The sequence below is a fragment of the Leptodactylus fuscus genome, chromosome 6 (assembly GCF_031893055.1).
Source record: "Leptodactylus fuscus isolate aLepFus1 chromosome 6, aLepFus1.hap2, whole genome shotgun sequence".
NCBI classification, from domain to species: Eukaryota; Metazoa; Chordata; class Amphibia; order Anura; family Leptodactylidae; genus Leptodactylus; species Leptodactylus fuscus.
Genome location: NC_134270.1, coordinates 185,495,647 through 185,522,781, shown reverse-complemented (window position 1 = coordinate 185,522,781; position 27,135 = coordinate 185,495,647). Strand labels below are relative to the sequence as shown.

Here is a 27,135-nt window from a genome sequence, read left to right as displayed (position 1 = left end):
CCCGGATCCATCACTATAGAGGATACAGATCCCGGATCCATCACTATAGAGGATACAGATCCCGGATCCATCACTATAGAGGATACAGATCCCGGATCCATCGCTATAGAGGATACAGATCCCGGATCCATCACTATAGAGGATACAGATCCCGGATCCATCACTATAGAGGATACAGATCCATCACTATACAGGATACAGATCCCGGATCCATCAATATAGAGGATACAGATCCCAGATCCATCTCTATAGAGGATACAGATCCCAGATCCATCACTATACAGGATACAGATCCCAGATCCATCACTATAGAGGATACAGATCCATCACTATAGAGGATACAGATCCATCACTATAGAGGATACAAATCCCGGATCCGTCACTATAGAGGATACAGATCCCGGATCCATCGCTATAGAGGATACAGATCCCAGATCCATCGCTATAGAGGATACAGATCCCGGATCCATCACTATAGAGGATACAGATCCATCACTATACAGGATACAGATCCCAGATCCATCACTACAGAGGATACAGATCCCGGATCCATCACTATAGAAGATACAGATCCATCACTATACAGGATACAGATCCCAGATCCATCACTACAGAGGATACAGATCCCGGATCCATCACTATAGAGGATACAGATCCCAGATTCATCACTATAGAGGATACAGATCCATCACTATAGAGGATACAGATCCCGGATCCATCACTATAGAGGATACAGATCCATCACTATACAGGATACAGATCCCAGATCCATCACTATAGAGGATACAGATCCATCACTATAGAGGATACAAATCCCGGATCCGTCACTATAGAGGATACAGATCCCGGATCCATCACTATAGAGGATACAGATCCCGGATCCATCACTATAGAGGATACAGATCCAGGATCCATCACTATAGAGGATACAGATCCCGGATCCATCACTATAGAGGATACAGATCCCAGATCCATCACTATAGAGGATACAGATCCCGGATCCATCACTATAGAGGATACAGATCCCAGATCCATCACTATAGAGGATACAGATCCCGGATCCATCACTATAGAGGATACAGATCCGGGATCCATCACTATAGAGGATACAGATCCTGGATCCATCACTATGGACAATACAGATCCAGTCTGTACAATCCAGGGTTAGTGGTCCTGACACCCGTGCAGATGAAGGTGACGAGGTCTGGTTGTCAGTGACAGGACTTGTAATGGGCAAAGACAGAGGGGAGTAATGAAGAGATGTGGGGGGTATAATGATGGAGGACAGGGACACTGCAGGATCTGCTTGTGCTTGTTGGTGGATCAGACCTTCCTCTGTACTGGTGATGGGTCTGGTCTGTGCCCCCTCATGTAACCTCTTACCTGACACCTCCTAACTGCGAGGCCAGAACAGCCATGAGGGGGAGAATTCATGGACTGGCCCCTCCTGCTTCGCTCCATATAATGATGTCTGACAACTGGCCAAAATGTCATTCAGTGTGTTGTAGCGTCACCGATCTCTCACCAGGAGGTACACTACCCAAAAGTAGCCTCTGAGAGCCTTTATACAGGGCAGCAGGGGGAGCTCTTTTCTGCCTTCTTATGGTACACCCCGGGGTCTGATCAGGGGGAGGATTACAGGGGACGGACATTTGTATGTGGGGGCGGAGCTATATTGCCAGTAGGAGTACATATCCGGAGTTACTTCGGACTTTCCTCCCATAACCTCAGCCATTCTTATAGTGTAAGTCGCCGGACTAAGCTGTGTGTCTCCCTCACAGGCGTCTACTGCGACCACTGACCATGGCAGGGAAGAGCGGGGATGTGTTACCCGGAGGAGCAGAAGAGGGACCTACCGGACTGATGAACAAGTAGGAACCTTACATATTAACACTTACCTAACCAGAGTGATAAAGCCGCCCCCACAAGATGTCTTATTGTTCTGCCTATTAGTACTGCAAATCTTATACATATATCAGTGAGCGCAATGACTAAAGAGATGACGGGGCCCCAAGTGGTGGCGGCAACCAACAAGTGTCCACTGACTACCAACATGGTGACCACATGTCCACTTCTAATGGCAGAACAATAAAGCAGCTCATAGGAGTAGTATTATAGTAGTTATATTCTTGTACATAGGAGGTAGTATTATAGTAGTTATATTCTTGTACATAGGAGGTAGTATTATAGTAGTTATATTCTTGTACATAGGAGCAGTATTATAGTAGTTATATTCTTGTACATAGGGGCAGTATTATAGTAGTTATATTCTTGTATATAGGAGTAGTATTATAGTAGTTATATTCTTGTACATAGGAGGTAGTATTATAGTAGTTATATTCTTGTATATAGGAGGTAGTATTATAGTAGTTATATTCTAGTACATAGGAGCAGTATTATAGTAGTTATATTCTTGTACATAGGAGTAGTATTATAGTAGTTATATTCTTGTACATAGGAGTAGTATTATAGTAGTTATATTCTTGTACATAGGAGTAGTATTATAGTAGTTATATTCTTGTACATAGGAGCAGTATTATAGTAGTTATATTCTTGTACATAGGAGCAGTATTATAGTAGTTATATTCTTGTACATAGGAGGTAGTATTATAGTAGTTATATTCTTGTACATAAGAGGTAGTATTATAGTAGTTATATTCTTGTACATAGGAGTAGTATTATAGTAGTTATATTCTTGTATATAGGAGTAGTATTATAGTAGTTATATTCTTGTATATAGGAGGTAGTATTATAGTAGTTATATTCTTGTACATAGGAGTAGTATTATAGTAGTTATATTCTTGTACATAGGAGTAGTATTATAGTAGTTATATTCTTGTACATAGGAGGTAGTATTATAGTAGTTATATTCTTGTATATAGGAGGTAGTATTATAGTAGTTATATTCTAGTACATAGGAGCAGTATTATAGTAGTTATATTCTTGTACATAGGAGGTAGTATTATAGTAGTTATATACTTGTACATAGGAGCAGTATTATAGTAGTTATATTCTTGTATATAGGAGGTAGTATTATAGTAGTTATATTCTTGTACATAGGAGGTAGTATTATAGTAGTTATATTCTTGTATATAGGAGGTAGTATTATAGTAGTTATATACTTGTACATAGGAGCAGTATTATAGTAGTTATATTCTTGTACATAGGAGGTAGTATTATAGTAGTTATATTCTTGTACATAGGAGTAGTATTATAGTAGTTATATTCTTGTACATAGGAGGTAGTATTATAGTAGTTATATCCCTGTACATAGGAGTAGTATTATAGTAGTTATATTCTTGTACATAGGAGTAGTATTATAGTAGTTATATTCTTGTACATAGGAGTAGTATTATAGTAGTTATATTCTTGTACATAGGAGGTAGTATTATAGTAGTTATATTCTTGTACATAGGAGTAGTATTATAGTAGTTATATTCTTGTACATAGGAGGTAGTATTATAGTAGTTATATCCCTGTACATAGGAGTAGTATTATAGTAGTTATATTCTTGTACATAGGAGTAGTATTATAGTAGTTATATTCTTGTACATAGGAGCAGTATTACAGTAGTTATATTCTTGTACATAGGAGGTAGTATTATAGTAGTTATATTCTTGTACATAGGAGCAGTATTATAGTAGTTATATTCTTGTACATAGGAGGTAGTATTATAGTAGTTATATTCTTGTACATAGGAGTAGTATTATAGTAGTTATATTCTTGTACATAGAAGCAGTATTATAGTAGTTATATTCTTGTACATAGGAGCAGTATTATAGTAATTATATTCTTGTACATAGGAGCAGTATTATAGTAGTTATATTCTTGTACATAGGAGTAGTATTATAGTAGTTATATTCTTGTACATAGGAGTAGTATTATAGTAGTTATATTCTTGTACATAGGAGGTAGTATTATAGTAATTATATTCTTGTACATAGGAGCAGTATTATAGTAGTTATATTCTTGTACATAGGAGTAGTATTATAGTAGTTATATTCCTGTACATAGGAGTAGTATTATAGTAGTTATATTCTTGTACATAGGAGCAGTATTATAGTAGTTATATTCTTGTGCATAGGAGTAGTATTATAGTAGTTATATTCTTGTGTATAGGAGTAGTATTATAGTAGTTATATTCTTTTACATAGGAGGTAGTATTATAGTAGTTATATTCTTGTACATAGGAGTAGTATTATAGTAGTTATATTCTTGTACATAGGAGGTAGTATTATAGTAGTTATATTCTTGTACATAGGAGCAGTATTATAGTAGTTATATTCCTGTACATAGGAGGTAGTATTATAGTAGTTATATTCTTTTACATAGGAGTAGTATTATAGTAGTTATATTCTTGTATATAGGAGGTAGTATTATAGTAGTTATATTCTTGTACATAGGAGCAGTATTATAGTAGTTATATTCCTGTACATAGGAGTAGTATTATAGTAGTTATATTCTTGTACATAGGAGGTAGTATTATAGTAGTTATATTCTTGTACATAGGAGGTAGTATTATAGTAGTTATATTCTTGTATATAGGAGGTAGTATTATAGTAGTTATATTCTTGTACATAGGAGTAGTATTATAGTAGTTATATTCTTGTACATAGGAGCAGTATTATAGTAGTTATATTCTTGTACATAGGAGTAGTATTATAGGAGTTATATTCTTGTACATAGGAGCAGTATTATAGTAGTTATATTCTTGTACATAGGAGGTAGTATTATAGTAGTTATATTCTTGTACATAGGAGCAGTATTATAGTAGTTATATTCCTGTACATAGGAGGTAGTATTATAGTAGTTATATTCTTTTACATAGGAGTAGTATTATAGTAGTTATATTCTTGTATATAGGAGGTAGTATTATAGTAGTTATATTCTTGTACATAGGAGCAGTATTATAGTAGTTATATTCCTGTACATAGGAGTAGTATTATAGTAGTTATATTCTTGTACATAGGAGGTAGTATTATAGTAGTTATATTCTTGTACATAGGAGGTAGTATTATAGTAGTTATATTCTTGTACATAGGAGGTAGTATTATAGTAGTTATATTCTTGTACATAGGAGTAGTATTATAGTAGTTATATTCTTGTACATAGGAGGTAGTATTATAGTAGTTATATTCTTGTACATAGGAGCAGTATTATAGTAGTTATATTCCTGTACATAGGAGGTAGTATTATAGTAGTTATATTCTTTTACATAGGAGTAGTATTATAGTAGTTATATTCTTGTATATAGGAGGTAGTATTATAGTAGTTATATTCTTGTACATAGGAGCAGTATTATAGTAGTTATATTCCTGTACATAGGAGTAGTATTATAGTAGTTATATTCTTGTACATAGGAGGTAGTATTATAGTAGTTATATTCTTGTACATAGGAGGTAGTATTATAGTAGTTATATTCTTGTATATAGGAGGTAGTATTATAGTAGTTATATTCTTGTACATAGGAGTAGTATTATAGGAGTTATATTCTTGTACATAGGAGCAGTATTATAGTAGTTATATTCTTGTACATAGGAGGTAGTATTATAGTAGTTATATTCTTGTACATAGGAGTAGTATTATAGAAGTTTTATTCTTGTATATAGGAGCAGTATTATAGTAGTTATATTCTTGTACATAGGAGTAGTATTATAGTAGTTATATTCTTGTACATAGGAGTAGTATTATAGTAGTTATATTCTTGTACATAGGAGCAGTATTATAGTAGTTATATTCTTGTACATAGGAGTAGTATTATAGGAGTTATATTCTTGTACATAGGAGCAGTATTATAGTAGTTATATTCTTGTACATAGGAGGTAGTATTATAGTAGTTATATTCTTGTACATAGGAGCAGTATTATAGTAGTTATATTCTTGTACATAGGAGCAGTATTATAGTAGTTATATTCTTGTACATAGGAGTAGTATTATAGTAGTTATATTCTTGTACATAGGAGCAGTATTATAGTAGTTATATTCTTGTACATAGGAGGTAGTATTATAGTAGTTATATTCTTGTATATAGGAGTAGTATTATAGTAGTTATATTCTTGTACATAGGAGTAGTATTATAGAAGTTTTATTCTTGTATATAGGAGTAGTATTATAGTAGTTATATTCTTGTACATAGGAGTAGTATTATAGTAGTTATATTCTTGCACATAGGAGTAGTATTATAGTAGTTTTATTCTTGTACATAGGAGTAGTATTATAGTAGTTATATTCTTGTACATAGGAGTAGTATTATAGAAGTTTTATTCTTGTATATAGGAGTAGTATTATAGTAGTTTTATTCTTGTACATAGGAGTAGTATTATAGTAGTTATATTCTTGTACATAGGAGTAGTATTATAGAAGTTTTATTCTTGTATATAGGAGTAGTATTATAGTAGTTATATTCTTGTACATAGGAGTAGTATTATAGTAGTTATATTCTTGTACATAGGAGCAGTATTATAGTAGTTATATTCTTGTACATAGGATTAGTATTATAGTAGTTATATTCTTGTACATAGGATTAGTATTATAGTAGTTATATTCTTGTACATAGGATTAGTATTATAGTAGTTATATTCTTGTACATAGGAGTAGTATTATAGTAGTTATATTCTTGTATATAGGAGGTAGTATTATAGTAGTTATATTCTTGTACATAGGAGTAGTATTATAGTAGTTATATTCTTGTATATAGGAGGTAGTATTATAGTAGTTATATTCTTGTACATAGGAGTAGTATTATAGTAGTTATATTCTTGTACATAGGAGCAGTATTATAGTAGTTATATTCTTGTACATAGGAGTAGTATTATAGTAGTTATATTCTTGTACATAGGATTAGTATTATAGTAGTTATATTCTTGTACATAGGAGTAGTATTATAGTAGTTATATTCTTGTACATAGGAGTAGTATTATAGTAGTTATATTCTTGTACATAGGATTAGTATTATAGTAGTTATATTCTTGTACATGGGAGGTAGTATTATAGTAATTATATTCTTGTACATAGGAGGTAGTATTATAGTAGTTATATTCTTGTACATAGGAGCAGTATTATAGTAGTTATATTCTTGTACATAGGAGTAGTATTATAGGAGTCATATTCTTGTATATAGGAGCAGTATTATAGTAGTTATATTCTTGTACATAGGAGTAGTATTATAGTAGTTATATTCTTGTACATAGGATTAGTATTATAGTAGTTATATTCTTGTACATAGGAGGTAGTATTATAGTAATTATATTCTTGTACATAGGAGGTAGTATTATAGTAGTTATATTCTTGTACATAGGAGCAGTATTATAGTAATTATATTCTTGTACATAGGAGCAGTATTATAGTAGTTATATTCTTGTACATAGGAGGTAGTATTATAGTAGTTATATTCTTGTATATAGGAGTAGTATTATAGTAGTTATATTCTTGTACATAGGAGGTAGTATTATAGTAGTTATATTCTTGTACATAGGAGTAGTATTATAGTAGTTATATTCTTGTACATAGGAGTAGTATTATAGTAGTTATATTCTTGTACATAGGAGTAGTATTATAGTAGTTATATTCTTGTACATAGGAGTAGTATTATAGTAGTTATATTCTTGTACATAGGAGCAGTATTATAGTAGTTATATTCTTGTACATAGGAGGTAGTATTATAGTAGTTATATTCTTGTACATAAGAGGTAGTATTATAGTAGTTATATTCTTGTACATAGGAGTAGTATTATAGTAGTTATATTCTTATATATAGGAGTAGTATTATAGTAGTTATATTCTTGTATATAGGAGGTAGTATTATAGTAGTTATATTCTTGTACATAGGAGTAGTATTATAGTAGTTATATTCTTGTATATAGGAGTAGTATTATAGTAGTTATATTCTTGTACATAGGAGGTAGTATTATAGTAGTTATATTCTTGTATATAGGAGGTAGTATTATAGTAGTTATATTCTAGTACATAGGAGCAGTATTATAGTAGTTATATTCTTGTACATAGGAGTAGTATTATAGTAGTTATATTCTTGTACATAGGAGTAGTATTATAGTAGTTATATTCTTGTACATAGGAGTAGTATTATAGTAGTTATATTCTTGTACATAGGAGTAGTATTATAGTAGTTATATTCTTGTACATAGGAGCAGTATTATAGTAGTTATATTCTTGTACATAGGAGGTAGTATTATAGTAGTTATATTCTTGTACATAAGAGGTAGTATTATAGTAGTTATATTCTTGTACATAGGAGTAGTATTATAGTAGTTATATTCTTGTATATAGGAGTAGTATTATAGTAGTTATATTCTTGTATATAGGAGGTAGTATTATAGTAGTTATATTCTTGTACATAGGAGTAGTATTATAGTAGTTATATTCTTGTATATAGGAGTAGTATTATAGTAGTTATATTCTTGTACATAGGAGGTAGTATTATAGTAGTTATATTCTTGTACATAGGAGGTAGTATTATAGTAGTTATATTCTTGTATATAGGAGGTAGTATTATAGTAGTTATATTCTAGTACATAGGAGCAGTATTATAGTAGTTATATTCTTGTACATAGGAGGTAGTATTATAGTAGTTATATACTTGTACATAGGAGTAGTATTATAGTAGTTATATTCTTGTACATAGGAGTAGTATTATAGTAGTTATATTCTTGTACATAGGAGTAGTATTATAGTAGTTATATTCTTGTACATAGGAGCAGTATTATAGTAGTTATATTCTTGTACATAGGAGGTAGTATTATAGTAGTTATATTCTTGTACATAAGAGGTAGTATTATAGTAGTTATATTCTTGTACATAGGAGTAGTATTATAGTAGTTATATTCTTGTATATAGGAGTAGTATTATAGTAGTTATATTCTTGTACATAGGAGGTAGTATTATAGTAGTTATATTCTTGTACATAGGAGGTAGTATTATAGTAGTTATATTCTTGTATATAGGAGGTAGTATTATAGTAGTTATATTCTAGTACATAGGAGCAGTATTATAGTAGTTATATTCTTGTACATAGGAGGTAGTATTATAGTAGTTATATACTTGTACATAGGAGCAGTATTATAGTAGTTATATTCTTGTACATAGGAGTAGTATTATAGTAGTTATATTCTTGTACATAGGAGGTAGTATTATAGTAGTTATATCCCTGTACATAGGAGTAGTATTATAGTAGTTATATTCTTGTACATAGGAGTAGTATTATAGTAGTTATATTCTTGTACATAGGAGCAGTATTACAGTAGTTATATTCTTGTACATAGGAGGTAGTATTATAGTAGTTATATTCTTGTACATAGGAGTAGTATTATAGTAGTTATATTCTTGTACATAGGAGGTAGTATTATAGTAGTTATATTCTTGTACATAGGAGTAGTATTATAGTAGTTATATTCTTGTACATAGAAGCAGTATTATAGTAGTTATATTCTTGTACATAGGAGCAGTATTATAGTAATTATATTCTTGTACATAGGAGTAGTATTATAGTAGTTATATTCTTGTACATAGGAGGTAGTATTATAGTAATTATATTCTTGTACATAGGAGCAGTATTATAGTAGTTATATTCTTGTACATAGGAGTAGTATTATAGTAGTTATATTCCTGTACATAGGAGTAGTATTATAGTAGTTATATTCTTGTGCATAGGAGTAGTATTATAGTAGTTATATTCTTGTGTATAGGAGTAGTATTATAGTAGTTATATTCTTGTACATAGGAGCAGTATTATAGTAGTTATATTCTTGTACATAGGAGTAGTATTATAGTAGTTATATTCTTGTACATAGGAGGTAGTATTATAGTAGTTATATTCTTGTACATAGGAGTAGTATTATAGTAGTTATATTCTTGTACATAGGAGTAGTATTATAGTAGTTATATTCTTGTACATAGGAGTAGTATTATAGTAGTTATATTCTTGTACATAGGAGGTAGTATTATAGTAGTTATATTCTTGTACATAGGAGTAGTATTATAGTAGTTATATTCTTGTACATAGGAGCAGTATTATAGTAGTTATATTCTTGTGCATAGGAGTAGTATTATAGTAGTTATATTCTTGTGTATAGGAGTAGTATTATAGTAGTTATATTCTTGTACATAGGAGCAGTATTATAGTAGTTATATTCTTGTACATAGGAGTAGTATTATAGTAGTTATATTCTTGTACATAGGAGGTAGTATTATAGTAGTTATATTCTTGTACATAGGAGTAGTATTATAGTAGTTATATTCTTGTACATAGGAGGTAGTATTATAGTAGTTATATTCTTGTACATAGGAGCAGTATTATAGTAGTTATATTCCTGTACATAGGAGGTAGTATTATAGTAGTTATATTCTTTTACATAGGAGTAGTATTATAGTAGTTATATTCTTGTATATAGGAGGTAGTATTATAGTAGTTATATTCTTGTACATAGGAGCAGTATTATAGTAGTTATATTCCTGTACATAGGAGTAGTATTATAGTAGTTATATTCTTGTACATAGGAGGTAGTATTATAGTAGTTATATTCTTGTACATAGGAGGTAGTATTATAGTAGTTATATTCTTGTATATAGGAGGTAGTATTATAGTAGTTATATTCTTGTACATAGGAGTAGTATTATAGTAGTTATATTCTTGTACATAGGAGCAGTATTATAGTAGTTATATTCTTGTACATAGGAGTAGTATTATAGGAGTCATATTCTTGTATATAGGAGTAGTATTATAGTAGTTATATTCTTGTACATAGGAGTAGTATTATAGTAGTTATATTCTTGCACATAGGAGTAGTATTATAGTAGTTTTATTCTTGTACATAGGAGTAGTATTATAGTAGTTATATTCTTGTACATAGGAGTAGTATTATAGAAGTTTTATTCTTGTATATAGGAGTAGTATTATAGTAGTTTTATTCTTGTACATAGGAGTAGTATTATAGTAGTTATATTCTTGTACATAGGAGTAGTATTATAGAAGTTTTATTCTTGTATATAGGAGTAGTATTATAGTAGTTATATTCTTGTACATAGGAGTAGTATTATAGTAGTTATATTCTTGTACATAGGAGTAGTATTATAGTAGTTATATTCTTGTATATAGGAGTAGTATTATAGTAGTTATATTCTTGTACATAGGAGGTAGTATTATAGTAGTTATATTCTTGTATATAGGAGCAGTATTATAGTAGTTATATTCTTGTACATAGGAGTAGTATTATAGTAGTTATATTCTTGTACATAGGAGTAGTATTATAGTAGTTATATTCTTGTATATAGGAGTAGTATTATAGTAGTTATATTCTTGTACATAGGAGGTAGTATTATAGTAGTTATATTCTTGTATATAGGAGCAGTATTATAGTAGTTATATTCTTGTACATAGGAGTAGTATTATAGTAGTTATATTCTTGTACATAGGAGTAGTATTATAGTAGTTATATTCTTGTAATAGGATTAGTATTATAGTAGTTATATTCTTGTACATAGGAGGTAGTATTATAGTAATTATATTCTTGTACATAGGAGCAGTATTATAGTAGTTATATTCTTGTACATAGGAGGTAGTATTATAGTAGTTATATTCTTGTATATAGGAGTAGTATTATAGTAGTTATATTCTTGTACATAGGAGGTAGTATTATAGTAGTTATATTCTTGTACATAGGAGTAGTATTATAGTAGTTATATTCTTGTACATAGGAGTAGTATTATAGTAGTTATATTCTTGTACATAGGAGTAGTATTATAGTAGTTATATTCTTGTACATAGGAGTAGTATTATAGTAGTTATATTCTTGTACATAGGAGCAGTATTATAGTAGTTATATTCTTGTACATAGGAGGTAGTATTATAGTAGTTATATTCTTGTACATAAGAGGTAGTATTATAGTAGTTATATTCTTGTACATAGGAGTAGTATTATAGTAGTTATATTCTTATATATAGGAGTAGTATTATAGTAGTTATATTCTTGTATATAGGAGGTAGTATTATAGTAGTTATATTCTTGTACATAGGAGTAGTATTATAGTAGTTATATTCTTGTATATAGGAGTAGTATTATAGTAGTTATATTCTTGTACATAGGAGGTAGTATTATAGTAGTTATATTCTTGTATATAGGAGGTAGTATTATAGTAGTTATATTCTAGTACATAGGAGCAGTATTATAGTAGTTATATTCTTGTACATAGGAGTAGTATTATAGTAGTTATATTCTTGTACATAGGAGTAGTATTATAGTAGTTATATTCTTGTACATAGGAGTAGTATTATAGTAGTTATATTCTTGTACATAGGAGTAGTATTATAGTAGTTATATTCTTGTACATAGGAGCAGTATTATAGTAGTTATATTCTTGTACATAGGAGGTAGTATTATAGTAGTTATATTCTTGTACATAAGAGGTAGTATTATAGTAGTTATATTCTTGTACATAGGAGTAGTATTATAGTAGTTATATTCTTGTATATAGGAGTAGTATTATAGTAGTTATATTCTTGTATATAGGAGGTAGTATTATAGTAGTTATATTCTTGTACATAGGAGTAGTATTATAGTAGTTATATTCTTGTATATAGGAGTAGTATTATAGTAGTTATATTCTTGTACATAGGAGGTAGTATTATAGTAGTTATATTCTTGTACATAGGAGGTAGTATTATAGTAGTTATATTCTTGTATATAGGAGGTAGTATTATAGTAGTTATATTCTAGTACATAGGAGCAGTATTATAGTAGTTATATTCTTGTACATAGGAGGTAGTATTATAGTAGTTATATACTTGTACATAGGAGTAGTATTATAGTAGTTATATTCTTGTACATAGGAGGTAGTATTATAGTAGTTATATACTTGTACATAGGAGTAGTATTATAGTAGTTATATTCTTGTATATAGGAGTAGTATTATAGTAGTTATATTCTTGTACATAGGAGGTAGTATTATAGTAGTTATATTCTTGTACATAGGAGGTAGTATTATAGTAGTTATATTCTTGTATATAGGAGGTAGTATTATAGTAGTTATATTCTAGTACATAGGAGCAGTATTATAGTAGTTATATTCTTGTACATAGGAGGTAGTATTATAGTAGTTATATACTTGTACATAGGAGTAGTATTATAGTAGTTATATTCTTGTACATAGGAGTAGTATTATAGTAGTTATATTCTTGTACATAGGAGTAGTATTATAGTAGTTATATTCTTGTACATAGGAGCAGTATTATAGTAGTTATATTCTTGTACATAGGAGGTAGTATTATAGTAGTTATATTCTTGTACATAAGAGGTAGTATTATAGTAGTTATATTCTTGTACATAGGAGTAGTATTATAGTAGTTATATTCTAGTACATAGGAGCAGTATTATAGTAGTTATATTCTTGTACATAGGAGGTAGTATTATAGTAGTTATATACTTGTACATAGGAGTAGTATTATAGTAGTTATATTCTTGTACATAGGAGTAGTATTATAGTAGTTATATTCTTGTACATAGGAGTAGTATTATAGTAGTTATATTCTTGTACATAGGAGCAGTATTATAGTAGTTATATTCTTGTACATAGGAGGTAGTATTATAGTAGTTATATTCTTGTACATAAGAGGTAGTATTATAGTAGTTATATTCTTGTACATAGGAGTAGTATTATAGTAGTTATATTCTTGTATATAGGAGTAGTATTATAGTAGTTATATTCTTGTACATAGGAGGTAGTATTATAGTAGTTATATTCTTGTACATAGGAGGTAGTATTATAGTAGTTATATTCTTGTATATAGGAGGTAGTATTATAGTAGTTATATTCTAGTACATAGGAGCAGTATTATAGTAGTTATATTCTTGTACATAGGAGGTAGTATTATAGTAGTTATATACTTGTACATAGGAGCAGTATTATAGTAGTTATATTCTTGTACATAGGAGTAGTATTATAGTAGTTATATTCTTGTACATAGGAGTAGTATTATAGTAGTTATATTCTTGTACATAGGAGCAGTATTACAGTAGTTATATTCTTGTACATAGGAGGTAGTATTATAGTAGTTATATTCTTGTACATAGGAGTAGTATTATAGTAGTTATATTCTTGTACATAGGAGGTAGTATTATAGTAGTTATATTCTTGTACATAGGAGTAGTATTATAGTAGTTATATTCTTGTACATAGAAGCAGTATTATAGTAGTTATATTCTTGTACATAGGAGCAGTATTATAGTAATTATATTCTTGTACATAGGAGTAGTATTATAGTAGTTATATTCTTGTACATAGGAGGTAGTATTATAGTAATTATATTCTTGTACATAGGAGCAGTATTATAGTAGTTATATTCTTGTACATAGGAGTAGTATTATAGTAGTTATATTCCTGTACATAGGAGTAGTATTATAGTAGTTATATTCTTGTGCATAGGAGTAGTATTATAGTAGTTATATTCTTGTGTATAGGAGTAGTATTATAGTAGTTATATTCTTGTACATAGGAGCAGTATTATAGTAGTTATATTCTTGTACATAGGAGTAGTATTATAGTAGTTATATTCTTGTACATAGGAGGTAGTATTATAGTAGTTATATTCTTGTACATAGGAGTAGTATTATAGTAGTTATATTCTTGTACATAGGAGTAGTATTATAGTAGTTATATTCTTGTACATAGGAGGTAGTATTATAGTAGTTATATTCTTGTACATAGGAGTAGTATTATAGTAGTTATATTCTTGTACATAGGAGCAGTATTATAGTAGTTATATTCTTGTGCATAGGAGTAGTATTATAGTAGTTATATTCTTGTGTATAGGAGTAGTATTATAGTAGTTATATTCTTGTACATAGGAGCAGTATTATAGTAGTTATATTCTTGTACATAGGAGTAGTATTATAGTAGTTATATTCTTGTACATAGGAGGTAGTATTATAGTAGTTATATTCTTGTACATAGGAGTAGTATTATAGTAGTTATATTCTTGTACATAGGAGGTAGTATTATAGTAGTTATATTCTTGTACATAGGAGCAGTATTATAGTAGTTATATTCCTGTACATAGGAGGTAGTATTATAGTAGTTATATTCTTTTACATAGGAGTAGTATTATAGTAGTTATATTCTTGTATATAGGAGGTAGTATTATAGTAGTTATATTCTTGTACATAGGAGCAGTATTATAGTAGTTATATTCCTGTACATAGGAGTAGTATTATAGTAGTTATATTCTTGTACATAGGAGGTAGTATTATAGTAGTTATATTCTTGTACATAGGAGGTAGTATTATAGTAGTTATATTCTTGTATATAGGAGGTAGTATTATAGTAGTTATATTCTTGTACATAGGAGTAGTATTATAGTAGTTATATTCTTGTACATAGGAGCAGTATTATAGTAGTTATATTCTTGTACATAGGAGTAGTATTATAGGAGTCATATTCTTGTATATAGGAGTAGTATTATAGTAGTTATATTCTTGTACATAGGAGTAGTATTATAGTAGTTATATTCTTGCACATAGGAGTAGTATTATAGTAGTTTTATTCTTGTACATAGGAGTAGTATTATAGTAGTTATATTCTTGTACATAGGAGTAGTATTATAGAAGTTTTATTCTTGTATATAGGAGTAGTATTATAGTAGTTTTATTCTTGTACATAGGAGTAGTATTATAGTAGTTATATTCTTGTACATAGGAGTAGTATTATAGAAGTTTTATTCTTGTATATAGGAGTAGTATTATAGTAGTTATATTCTTGTACATAGGAGTAGTATTATAGTAGTTATATTCTTGTACATAGGAGTAGTATTATAGTAGTTATATTCTTGTATATAGGAGTAGTATTATAGTAGTTATATTCTTGTACATAGGAGGTAGTATTATAGTAGTTATATTCTTGTATATAGGAGCAGTATTATAGTAGTTATATTCTTGTACATAGGAGTAGTATTATAGTAGTTATATTCTTGTACATAGGAGTAGTATTATAGTAGTTATATTCTTGTATATAGGAGTAGTATTATAGTAGTTATATTCTTGTACATAGGAGGTAGTATTATAGTAGTTATATTCTTGTATATAGGAGCAGTATTATAGTAGTTATATTCTTGTACATAGGAGTAGTATTATAGTAGTTATATTCTTGTACATAGGAGTAGTATTATAGTAGTTATATTCTTGTAATAGGATTAGTATTATAGTAGTTATATTCTTGTACATAGGAGGTAGTATTATAGTAATTATATTCTTGTACATAGGAGGTAGTATTATAGTAGTTATATTCTTGTACATAGGAGCAGTATTATAGTAGTTATATTCTTGTACATAGGAGTAGTATTATAGGAGTCATATTCTTGTATATAGGAGCAGTATTATAGTAGTTATATTCTTGTACATAGGAGTAGTATTATAGTAGTTATATTCTTGTACATAGGATTAGTATTATAGTAGTTATATTCTTGTACATAGGAGGTAGTATTATAGTAATTATATTCTTGTACATAGGAGGTAGTATTATAGTAGTTATATTCTTGTACATAGGAGCAGTATTATAGTAATTATATTCTTGTACATAGGAGCAGTATTATAGTAGTTATATTCTTGTACATAGGAGGTAGTATTATAGTAGTTATATTCTTGTACATAAGAGGTAGTATTATAGTAGTTATATTCTTGTACATAGGAGTAGTATTATAGTAGTTATATTCCTGTACATAGGAGTAGTATTATAGTAGTTATATTCTTGTACATAGGAGTAGTATTATAGTAGTTATATTCTTGTGCATAGGAGTAGTATTATAGTAGTTATATTCTTGTACATAGGAGGTAGTATTATAGTAGTTATATTCTTGTACATAGGAGCAGTATTATAGTAGTTATATTCTTATACATAGGAGTAGTATTATAGTAGTTATATTCTTGTATATAGGAGGTAGTATTATAGTAGTTATATTCTTGTACATAGGAGGTAGTATTATAGTAGTTATATTCTTGTACATAGGAGCAGTATTATAGTAGTTATATTCTTTTACATAGGAGTAGTATTATAGTAGTTATATTCTTGTATATAGGAGGTAGTATTATAGTAGTTATATTCTTGTACATAGTAGTAGTATTATAGGAGTCATATTCTTGTATATAGGAGTAGTATTATAGTAGTTATATTCTTGTATATAGGAGTAGTATTATAGAAGTTATATTCTTGTACATAGGAGTAGTATTATAGTAGTTATATTCTTGTATATAGGAGGTAGTATTATAGTAGTTTTATTCTTGTACATAGGAGTAGTATTATAGGAGTCATATTCTTGTATATAGGAGGTAGTATTATAGTAGTTATATTCTTGTACATAGGAGTAGTATTATAGTAGTTATATTCTTGTACATAGGAGCAGTATTATAGTAGTTATATTCTTGTACATAGGAGTAGTATTATAGGAGTCATATTCTTGTATATAGGAGTAGTATTATAGTAGTTATATTCTTGTATATAGGAGTAGTATTATAGAAGTTATATTCTTGTACATAGGAGTAGTATTATAGTAGTTATATTCTTGTATATAGGAGGTAGTATTATAGTAGTTTTATTCTTGTACATAGGAGTAGTATTATAGTAGTTTTATTCTTGTACATAGGAGTATTATTATAGTAGTTATATTCTTGTACATAGTAGTATTATAGTAGTTATATTCTTGTACATAGGAGTAGTATTATAGTAGTTATATTCTTGTACATAGGAATAGTATTATAGTAGTTATATTCTTGTATATCGGAGGTAGTATTATAGTAGTTATATTCTTGTACATAGTAGTATTATAGTAGTATATAGTAGTATTATAGTATAGTATAGTATAGTATACTGTACATAGGAGTAGTATTATAGTAGTTATATTCTTGTACATAGGAATAGTATTATAGTAGTTATATTCTTGTATATAGGAGTAGTATTATAGTAGTTATATTCTTGTACATAGGAGTAGTATTATAGTAGTTATATACTTGTATATAGGAGTAGTATTATAGTAGTTATATTCTTGTACATAGGAGCAGTATTATAGTAGTTATATTCTTGTACATAGAAGTAGTATTATAGTAGTTATATTCTTGTACATAGGAGCAGTATTATAGTAGTTATATTCTTGTACATAGGAGCAGTATTATAGTAGTTATATTCTTGTACATAGGAATAGTATTATAGTAGTTATATTCTTGTACATAGGAGTAGTATTATAGTAGTTATATTCTTGTACATAGGAGTAGTATTATTGGAGTTTTATTCTTGTACATAGGAGTAGTATTATAGTAGTTATATTCTTGTACATAGGAGTAGTATTATTGGAGTTTTATTCTTGTACATAGGAGTAGTATTATAGTAGTTATATTCTTGTACATAGGAGTAGTATTATAGTAGTTATATTCTTGTACATAGGAGTAGTATTATTGGAGTTTTATTCTTGTACATAGGAGTAGTATTATAGTAGTTATATTCTTGTACATAGGAGTAGTATTATAGTAGTTATATTCTTGTACATAGGAGTAGTATTATAGAAGTTTTATTCTTGTCTATAGGAGTAGTATTATAGTAGTTATATTCTTGTACATAGGAGTAGTATTATAGTAGTTATATTCTTGTATATAGGAGGTAGTATTATTGGAGTTTTATTCTTGTACATAGGAGTAGTATTATAGTAGTTATATTCTTGTACATAGGAGTAGTATTATTGGAGTTTTATTCTTGTACATAGGAGTAGTATTATAGTAGTTATATTCTTGTACATAGGAGTAGTATTATAGTAGTTATATTCTTGTACATAGGAGTAGTATTATTGGAGTTTTATTCTTGTACATAGGAGTAGTATTATAGTAGTTATATTCTTGTACATAGGAGTAGTATTATAGTAGTTATATTCTTGTACATAGGAGTAGTATTATAGAAGTTTTATTCTTGTCTATAGGAGTAGTATTATAGTAGTTATATTCTTGTACATAGGACTAGTATTCTAGTAGTTATATTCTTGTACATAGGAGTAGTATTATTGGAGTTTTATTCTTGTACATAGGAGTAGTATTATAGTAGTTATATTCTTGTACATAGGAGTAGTATTATAGTAGTTATATTCTTGTACATAGGAGTAGTATTATTGGAGTTTTATTCTTGTACATAGGAGTAGTATTATAGTAGTTATATTCTTGTACATAGGACTAGTATTATAGTAGTTATATTCTTGTACATAGGAGCAGTATTATAATAGTTATATTCTTGTACATAGGAGTAGTATTATAGTAGTTATATTCTTGTACATAGGAGGTAGTATTATAGTAGTTATATTCTTGTACATAGGAGTAGTATTATAGTAGTTATATTCTTGTACATAGGAGGTAGTATTATAGTAGTTATATTCTTGTACATAGGAGGTAGTATTATAGTAGTTATATTCTTGTACATAGGAGCAGTATTATAGTAGTTATATTCTTGTACATAGGAGGTAGTATTATAGTAGTTATATTCTTGTACATAGGAGGTAGTATTATAGTAGTTATATTCTTGTACATAGGAGCAGTATTATAGTAGTTATATTCTTGTATATAGGAGCAGTATTATAGTAGTTATATTCTTGTACATAGGAGTAGTATTATAGTAGTTATATTCTTGTACATAGGAGCAGTATTATAGTAGTTATATTCTTGTACATAGGACTAGTATTATAGTAGTTATATTCTTGTACATAGGAGCAGTATTATAGTAGTTATATTCTTGTACATAGGAGGCAGTATTATAGTAGTTATATTCTTGTACATAGGAGTAGTATTATAGTAGTTATAGTCTTGTACATAGGAGTAGTATTATAGTAGTTATATTATTGTACATAGGAGCAGTATTATAGTAGTTATATTCTTCTACATAGGAGTAGTATTATAGTAGTTATATTCTTGTACATAGGAGGTAGTATTATAGTAGTTATATTCTTGTATATAGGAGCAGTATTATAGTAGTTATATTCTTGTACATAGGAGGCAGTATTATAGTAGTTATATTCTTGTACATAGGAGTAGTATTATAGTAGTTATAGTCTTGTACATAGGAGTAGTATTATAGTAGTTATATTATTGTACATAGGAGCAGTATTATAGTAGTTATATTCTTCTACATAGGAGTAGTATTATAGTAGTTATATTCTTGTACATAGGAGTAGTATTATAGTAGTTATATTCTTGTATATAGGAGCAGTATTATAGTAGTTATATTCTTGTACATAGGAGCAGTATTATAGTAGTTATATTCTTGTACATAGGAGTAGTATTATAGTAGTTATATTATTGTACATAGGAGCAGTATTATAGTAGTTATATTCTTCTACATAGGAGTAGTATTATAGTAGTTATATTCTTGTACATAGGAGTAGTATTATAGTAGTTATATTCTTGTACATAGGAGTAGTATTATTGGAGTTTTATTCTTGTACATGGGGGCAGTATTATAGTAAGTCAGACTTGCTCTGCTCCTGTCTGTGGTGTTGCTGATGATATTTGGGTACTTGCAGGCTCCTCCTGTTCCCGTGACAGGGTTATATGTGACCCCCTATAAGGATTATTTGGGGTGTTGCTCAGGTGTTTGTTCCTGTCTCATCTTTCTCTCACTTCCCTTCTCCGCAGGATCTTCCCTAAGATGATCACTCAGGCCACAGCTAAGGACTGGTTTGACCGTCGCCGCGCTCACATCCGCCCCTGGAATAACTTTGTAGATCAGAGACGCTTCTCCCGGCCACAGAATTTTGGAGATCTGTGTAAGCGGGTGACTCGCAATGTGGAGCATTTTCAGAGCAACTACATCTTCATCTTCCTTGGGCTGATCCTCTACTGCATGTGAGTCCTGTCCTGTGATGGATTGTCAGGTGTGATTGTGTCGGGCCCTATAGAGTCTGTAAGAAGATCACATGGCACTTAGTGGCGGGTGCGGGGAGGAATCGTCAAAGTTTATTCTAAAAAACTAACCACCATCTCCATGTCTCCTCTCCTCTGTCTCTCGCAGTATCACCAGCCCCATGCTGCTCATCGCCATCGCCGTCTTCTTTGGTGCCTGTTACATCATTTACCTGAAGACTCTGCAGTCCAAGATGATCCTGTTCGGTAAATATATATATATATATATGGGACTGAGGTATATAGATGTATCCGAGATAGTACACACGGTGATGTCACAGTACAGGGAGAGTACACACGGTGATGTCACAGTACAGGGAGAGTACACACGGTGATGTCACAGTACAGGGAGAGTACACACGGTGATGTCACAGTACAGGGAGAGTACACACGGTGATGTCACAGTGGGTCTCTCATAGACAGGACTGATGTCGCTCTCCTGTGTGGTGTCTCGGTGACTCCTCGGTCTCTGGTTTCCTGTAATACAGATGATATGATGACCTCTTCTGATTACAGCTCTGGAGTAACATAACGTGTCTTCTGGTTTCAGGTCGAGAAGTCAGTACAGCTCATCAGTACGGATTGGCTGGCGCCGTTTCCTTCCCATTTTTTTGGCTTGCTGGCGCCGGTGCTGCCGTATTCTGGGTTCTAGGTAAGAATTCTGCATTTTTTAGGTGGGCCCATGTTACAGTAGAACAGTCTCTTGATCCCGACATTACTGTTGGATCCAAGATGGCCTCTTGTTACATAGAGTGAACAGACTAAATAATTCTTACATTTGTGGAGTATATCCCCTCAGCTGTCCCTGTATTTGTGGAGTATATCCCCTCAGTTGTCCCTGTATTTGTGGAGGATATCCCCTCAGCTGTCCCTGTATTTGTGGAGGATATCCCCTCATTTGTCCTTGTATTTGTGGAGGATATCCCCTCAGCTGTCCCTGTATTTGTGGAGGATATCCCCTCATTTGTCCTTGTATTTGTGGAGGATATCCCCCCTTGGCTGTCCCTGTATTTGTGGAGGATATCCCCCTCGGCTGTCCCTGTATTTGTGAAGTATATCCCCTCAGCTGTCCCTGTATTTGTGGAGGATATCCCCTAGGCTGTCCCTGTATTTGTGGAGGATATCCCCTCAGCTGTCCCTGTATTTGTGGAGTATATCCCCTCAGTTGTCCCTGTATTTGTGGAGAATATCCCCTCAGTTGTCCCTGTATTTGTGGAGGATATCCCCTCATTTGTCCTTGTATTTGTGGAGGATATCCCCCCTTGGCTGTCCCTGTATTTGTGGAGGATATCCCCCTCGGCTGTCCCTGTATTTGTGAAGTATATCCCCTCAGCTGTCCCTGTATTTGTGGAGGATATTCCTACAGCTGTCCCTGTATTTGTGGAGGATATCCCTCCTCGGCTGTCCCTGTGTTTGTGGAAGATATCCGCTAGTCTGTCCCTGTATTTGTAGAGGATATCCCCTAGGCTGTCCCTGTATTTGTAGAGGATATCCCCTAGGCTGTCCCTGTATTTGTGGAGGGTATCCCCTCAGCTGTCCCTCTATTTGTAGAGGATATCCCCTAGGCTGTCCCTGTATTTGTGGAGGATATCCCCTCGGTTGTCCCTGTATTTGTGGAGGATATCCCCTCATTTGTCCCTGTATTTGTGTTATATATCCCCTCAGTTGTCCCTGTATTTGTGGAGGATATCCACTAGGCTGTCCCTGTATTTGTGGAGAATATTCCCACAACTGTCCCTGTACTTTTGGAGGATATCCACGTTGGCTGTCCCTGTATTTGTGGAGGATATCCCCACAGCTGTCCCTGTTTTTGTGGAGGTTATTCCCTAGGCTGTCCCTGTATTTGTGAAGGATATCCCCTCAGTTGCCCCTGTATTTGTAGAGGATATCCCCTAAGCTGTCCCTGTATTTGTGGAGGATATCCCCTAGGCTGTCCCTGTATTTGTGGAGGATATCCCCTAGGCTGTCCCTGTATTTGTAGAGGATATCCCCTAGGCTGTCCCTGTATTTGTGGAGTATATCCCCTCAGTTGTCCCTGTATTTGTGGAGAATATTCCCACAGCTGTCCCTGTATTTGTGGAGGATATCCCCTAGGCTGTCCCTGTATTTGTGGAAGATATCCCCTAGGCTGTCCCTGTATTTGTGGAGGATATACCCTAGGCTGTCCCTGTATTTGTGGAGGATATACCTACCCTAGGCTGTCCCTGTATTTGTGGAGGATATTCCCTAGGCTGTCCCTGTATTTGTGGAGGATATCCCCTAGGCTGTCCCTGTATTTGTGGAGGATATTCCCTAGGCTGTCCCTGTATTTGTGGAGGATATTCCCTAGGCTGTCCCTGTATTTGTGGAGGATATCCCCTCAGTTGTCCCTGTATTTGTGGAGGAGATCCCCTAGGCTGTTCCTGTATTTGTGGAGGAGATCCCCTAGGCTGTCCCTGTCTTTGTGGAGGATATCCCCTAGGCTGTTCCTGTATTTGTGGAGGATATCCCCTCAGTTGTCCCTGTATTTGTGGAGGATATCCCCTCAGTTGTCCCTGTATTTGTGAAGGATATCCCCTAAGCTGTCCCTGTATTTGTGGAGGATATCCCCTAGGCTGTCCCTGTATTTGTGGAGGATATCCCCTTAGTTTTCCCTGTATTTGTGGAGTATATCCCCTCAGTTGTCCCTGTATTTGTGGAGGAGATCCCCTAGGCTGTCCCTGTCTTTGTGGAGGATATCCCCTCAGTTGTCCCTGTCTTTGTGGAGGATATCCCCTCAGTTGTCCCTGTATTTGTGGAGGATATCCCCTCAGCTGTCCCTGTATTTGTGGAGGATATCCCCTCAGTTGTCCCTGTATTTGTGGAGGATATCCCCTCAGTTGTCCCTGTAGAGGTGTCTGGGAATGTTTGGGGTTGTAGCACCGGGTCATTCCGTGTCAAGTGAACCAATGATTTTTCCCTCTATATTTTTAATTCTTTTGAGATTTTGTTATTTGGTAATAGTGTGTCAGAGAATGCAAAATGTGAAGAAAAAAAAATTCTAGAAATTTTTTTTGATTTTTAATTGATTTTCAAAGTTCAGAAAAAGTGCGAATTTCTGTGTTTCCTGCCTTTACATTTCTCCTCATAACTTAGGCTAGGAAAAAGATAGAGAAACAAAATAAACGCCATTCTACTCAGAACTATACAGGCTTTCACCAAATATGTCACAAGAGTATCTTTGTTAATATTTTACCCATGTGAACGCAAACGCAAAATTTTAAAACGCATTTCCGAAAAAAATGTTTTATTTAAAAATTTCAAAAAAATGCACATGGGCCTGCTATGCCCTTAGCCACATCTGTACCAAAATTCAAGTTGGGATCGCGATGGGATAATATTTTAAAACATAACTATTACAGTGTCATTCCGAAAATCTTGAATTCAGATCTGTTCAGCCTGTGGACAGTGAAGTCCATGAAGTGGTAGAAGGCGGCACAAGTTTGGCAATGGATGACATAACTGGTTATGTGACCTGTGAATATGATCGGCGCTGGTGGCTGCTACTGTACTCTCCAAAGATTGTGAAAATGAAGACATAAAATTGACTTTTTTGCATCCTTCTGGTCCAGCACCATCCTTTGTGTATCCAAGAAAACCAGACATTTTACAAGTCAACAAAAATCAGATATTAACTCAGGTGGAGCCGAACACCATGACAGGCCGGACATACTCTGACACAAAAGGAAATGGCCATTGCTAGTAAGCGCTTATGGACAAGATTACATTTCACTCACTAGAAAGGACAAATTGATGATAAAAGGCCAGTAGTATAAAAATGTCCTATTAATTGTTTGATTAGTTCATATTTTATAGAATGAGGATTTATCTACTGGACTATTTTTCTTAATAAATTACATGTTTAGTGATATAATAAAAAACAATTGTTACATGTAGAAATAGGTGTTATAAATATTGGTTCTTGGACTCTTGTTACCATATAATTAGGATGAGACTATTTAGACAATCCCACTTGAGGATAGGAGCAGCTTTGTTCTTTCAGTTTGTTCAATGCATTCAGGTTGAAAATGCTGGACAAGTTGTGTTCTGATGATAAGATGTATTTATTCTGGCACTTACAGTATTTGTTTTTTATGTTTTTTTTAATGTTGCATATAAATGTTGAATTCAGCAAGTTGTAATTTGAAAAGAAAAAAGAAAGAAGCTCACACAAACATAAAATCAGATGATTCAAGGCTTAAAAAAAAAAATTAAAAAAAATTTGATCCCAATTTATTCCCAAGTTGAAAACCTGTACAAATATAACCAAGAACACAAGTAACACAAATGCATTTTTTTCACAATTTTGAAATGTACGTTTTTTTCACAATTGCGCATCAAAATTTTGAATTTGATTTCTCCAAAACAAAATATAAAGAAACATTGTCTTGTGACATATCAAATGAAAGCCGGTACCGCTCTGAGAAAAATGATGCCTCTCCCACCTATTTATCTTAATTCTAGCCCAAGATATGTTAAAAAATGTAAAGCCATACCAGGCCAAAATTCACACTTTTTCAAAACTTTAGAAGTCTATAAAAAATTAACTGATGAAGAAAAAAATTCAAAACTTTTTATTTGTAATTAACTTAAGTTGTACTTCATAAAAAATAAAAAAAATCTAAAGACTTCAGGTAAAAAAAATATTCCTATTTGGATCACTTGATATGGAATGACCCTGCTACATCTGCACTGTGTTGTACCACCTTTCCTGATTTCTTCCTCTTCCTCGCAGGGGCCACCCTTGTAGTCATCGGCTCCCATGCCTCGTTCCATGAGATTGAGGGAGATCTTGAGGAGCTGCAGATGGAACCAGTGTAAGGCGCTGTGCCGGTGGTGGAGTCATCACATGGCGGTGCTGATCGGACTCTGCATTTTAACTCTCTATTATTCCGTTGTTTCCCCTCCCCAATCACTGCAGCAACCTTTGCACAATGTCCGATAGGTCAGTAAGTTGCGGAGTGACCCTTTATAGGAGATCTGCCCCTATCATAAAGGATGATTAGCCCGCTGCTCTAATAAACTGGGGTAATAGCAGGCGGCGCAGAGTCTTATTGATTGGGCAACTTGCCAAATGCGGTGTGAGCTCCACCATCTTGTGTCTATGTATAAGGTTATTGGTATGTGATATATACAGTAATATATATAGTGTAATTAGCTGATAATATACTCCCGACCCTCTGATCACTGCCACAGAGCGAGGCCTCCGCCTGTCATACCCCACTGTATATATATGTAAGGTTATTGATATGTGATATATATGGTAATATATAATTTAATAAAGTGATTATATACAGCCTGGACCTCTGATCACTGCCACAGAGCGAGGCCTCCGCCTGTCATACCCCACTGTCTACATAGGGTATTATATTATAATAATGAGCTGATCATTATTCTGTGACCAGTGAGGAAAGGAGCATTATTCTGTGACCAGTGAGGAAAGGAGCATTATTCTGTGATCAGTGAGGAAAGGAGCATTATTCTGTGACCATACGGGAAAGGAGCATTATTCTGTGAGCAGTGAGGAAAGGAGCATTATTCTGTGATCAGTGAGGAAAGGAGCATTATTCTGTGACCATTGAGGAAAAGAGAATTATTCTGTGAGCAGTAAGGAAAGGAGCATTATTCTGTGACCAGTGAGGAAAGGAGCATTATTCTGTGACCAGTGAGGAAAGGAGCATTATTCTGTGATCAGTGAGGAAAGGAGCATTATTCTGTGACCATTGAGGAAAGGAACATTATTCTGTGACCAGTGAGGAAAGGAGCATTATTCTGTGAGCAGTGAGGAAAGGAAAATTATTCTGTGACCAGTGAGGAAAGGAGCATTATTCTGTGAGCAGTGAGGAAAGGAGCATTATTCTGTGAGCAGTGAGGAAAGGAGCATTATTCTGTGAGCAGTGAGGAACGGAGCATTATTCTGTGAGCAGTGAGGAAAGGAGCATTATTCTGTGAGCAGTGAGGAAAGGAGCATTATTCTGTGATCAGTGAGGAAAGGAGCATTATTCTGTGACCATACGGGAAAGGAGCATTATTCTGTGAGCAGTGAGGAAAGGAGCATTATTCTGTGAGCAGTGAGGAAAGGAGCATTATTCTGTGAGCAGTAAGGAAAGGAGCATTATTCTGTGACCATACGGGAAAGGAGCATTATTCTGTGAGCAGTGAGGAAAGGAGCATTATTCTGTGATCAGTG

At 32.2% G+C, this 27,135-nt stretch overlaps 1 protein-coding gene across 1 annotated transcript; it reads left to right on the top strand.

Annotated features, from left to right (window-relative positions):
- Positions 1 to 1,742: 1,742 nt before the first annotated feature.
- RABAC1 (Rab acceptor 1) lies at positions 1,743 to 26,230 on the top strand. Its single transcript, XM_075278009.1, has 5 exons — positions 1,743 to 1,871; positions 20,661 to 20,870; positions 21,037 to 21,134; positions 21,478 to 21,579; positions 25,681 to 26,230. Exons 1-5 carry the CDS (start codon positions 1,804 to 1,806, stop codon positions 25,764 to 25,766), a joined length of 564 nt encoding a protein of 187 aa, XP_075134110.1. The 5' UTR covers positions 1,743 to 1,803; the 3' UTR covers positions 25,767 to 26,230.
- Positions 26,231 to 27,135: the final 905 nt, after the last annotated feature.

Coding starts and splice junctions, on each gene's coding strand:
- RABAC1 (XM_075278009.1), top strand. CDS start 1,804: ATGGCAGGGAAGAGCGGGGATGTGTTACCCGGAGGAGCAGAAGAGGGA. Junction 1,872..20,660: donor CCTACCGGACTGATGAACAA/GTAGGAACCTTA, acceptor CCTTCTCCGCAG/GATCTTCCCTAAGATGATCA. Junction 20,871..21,036: donor GGGCTGATCCTCTACTGCAT/GTGAGTCCTGTC, acceptor TGTCTCTCGCAG/TATCACCAGCCCCATGCTGC.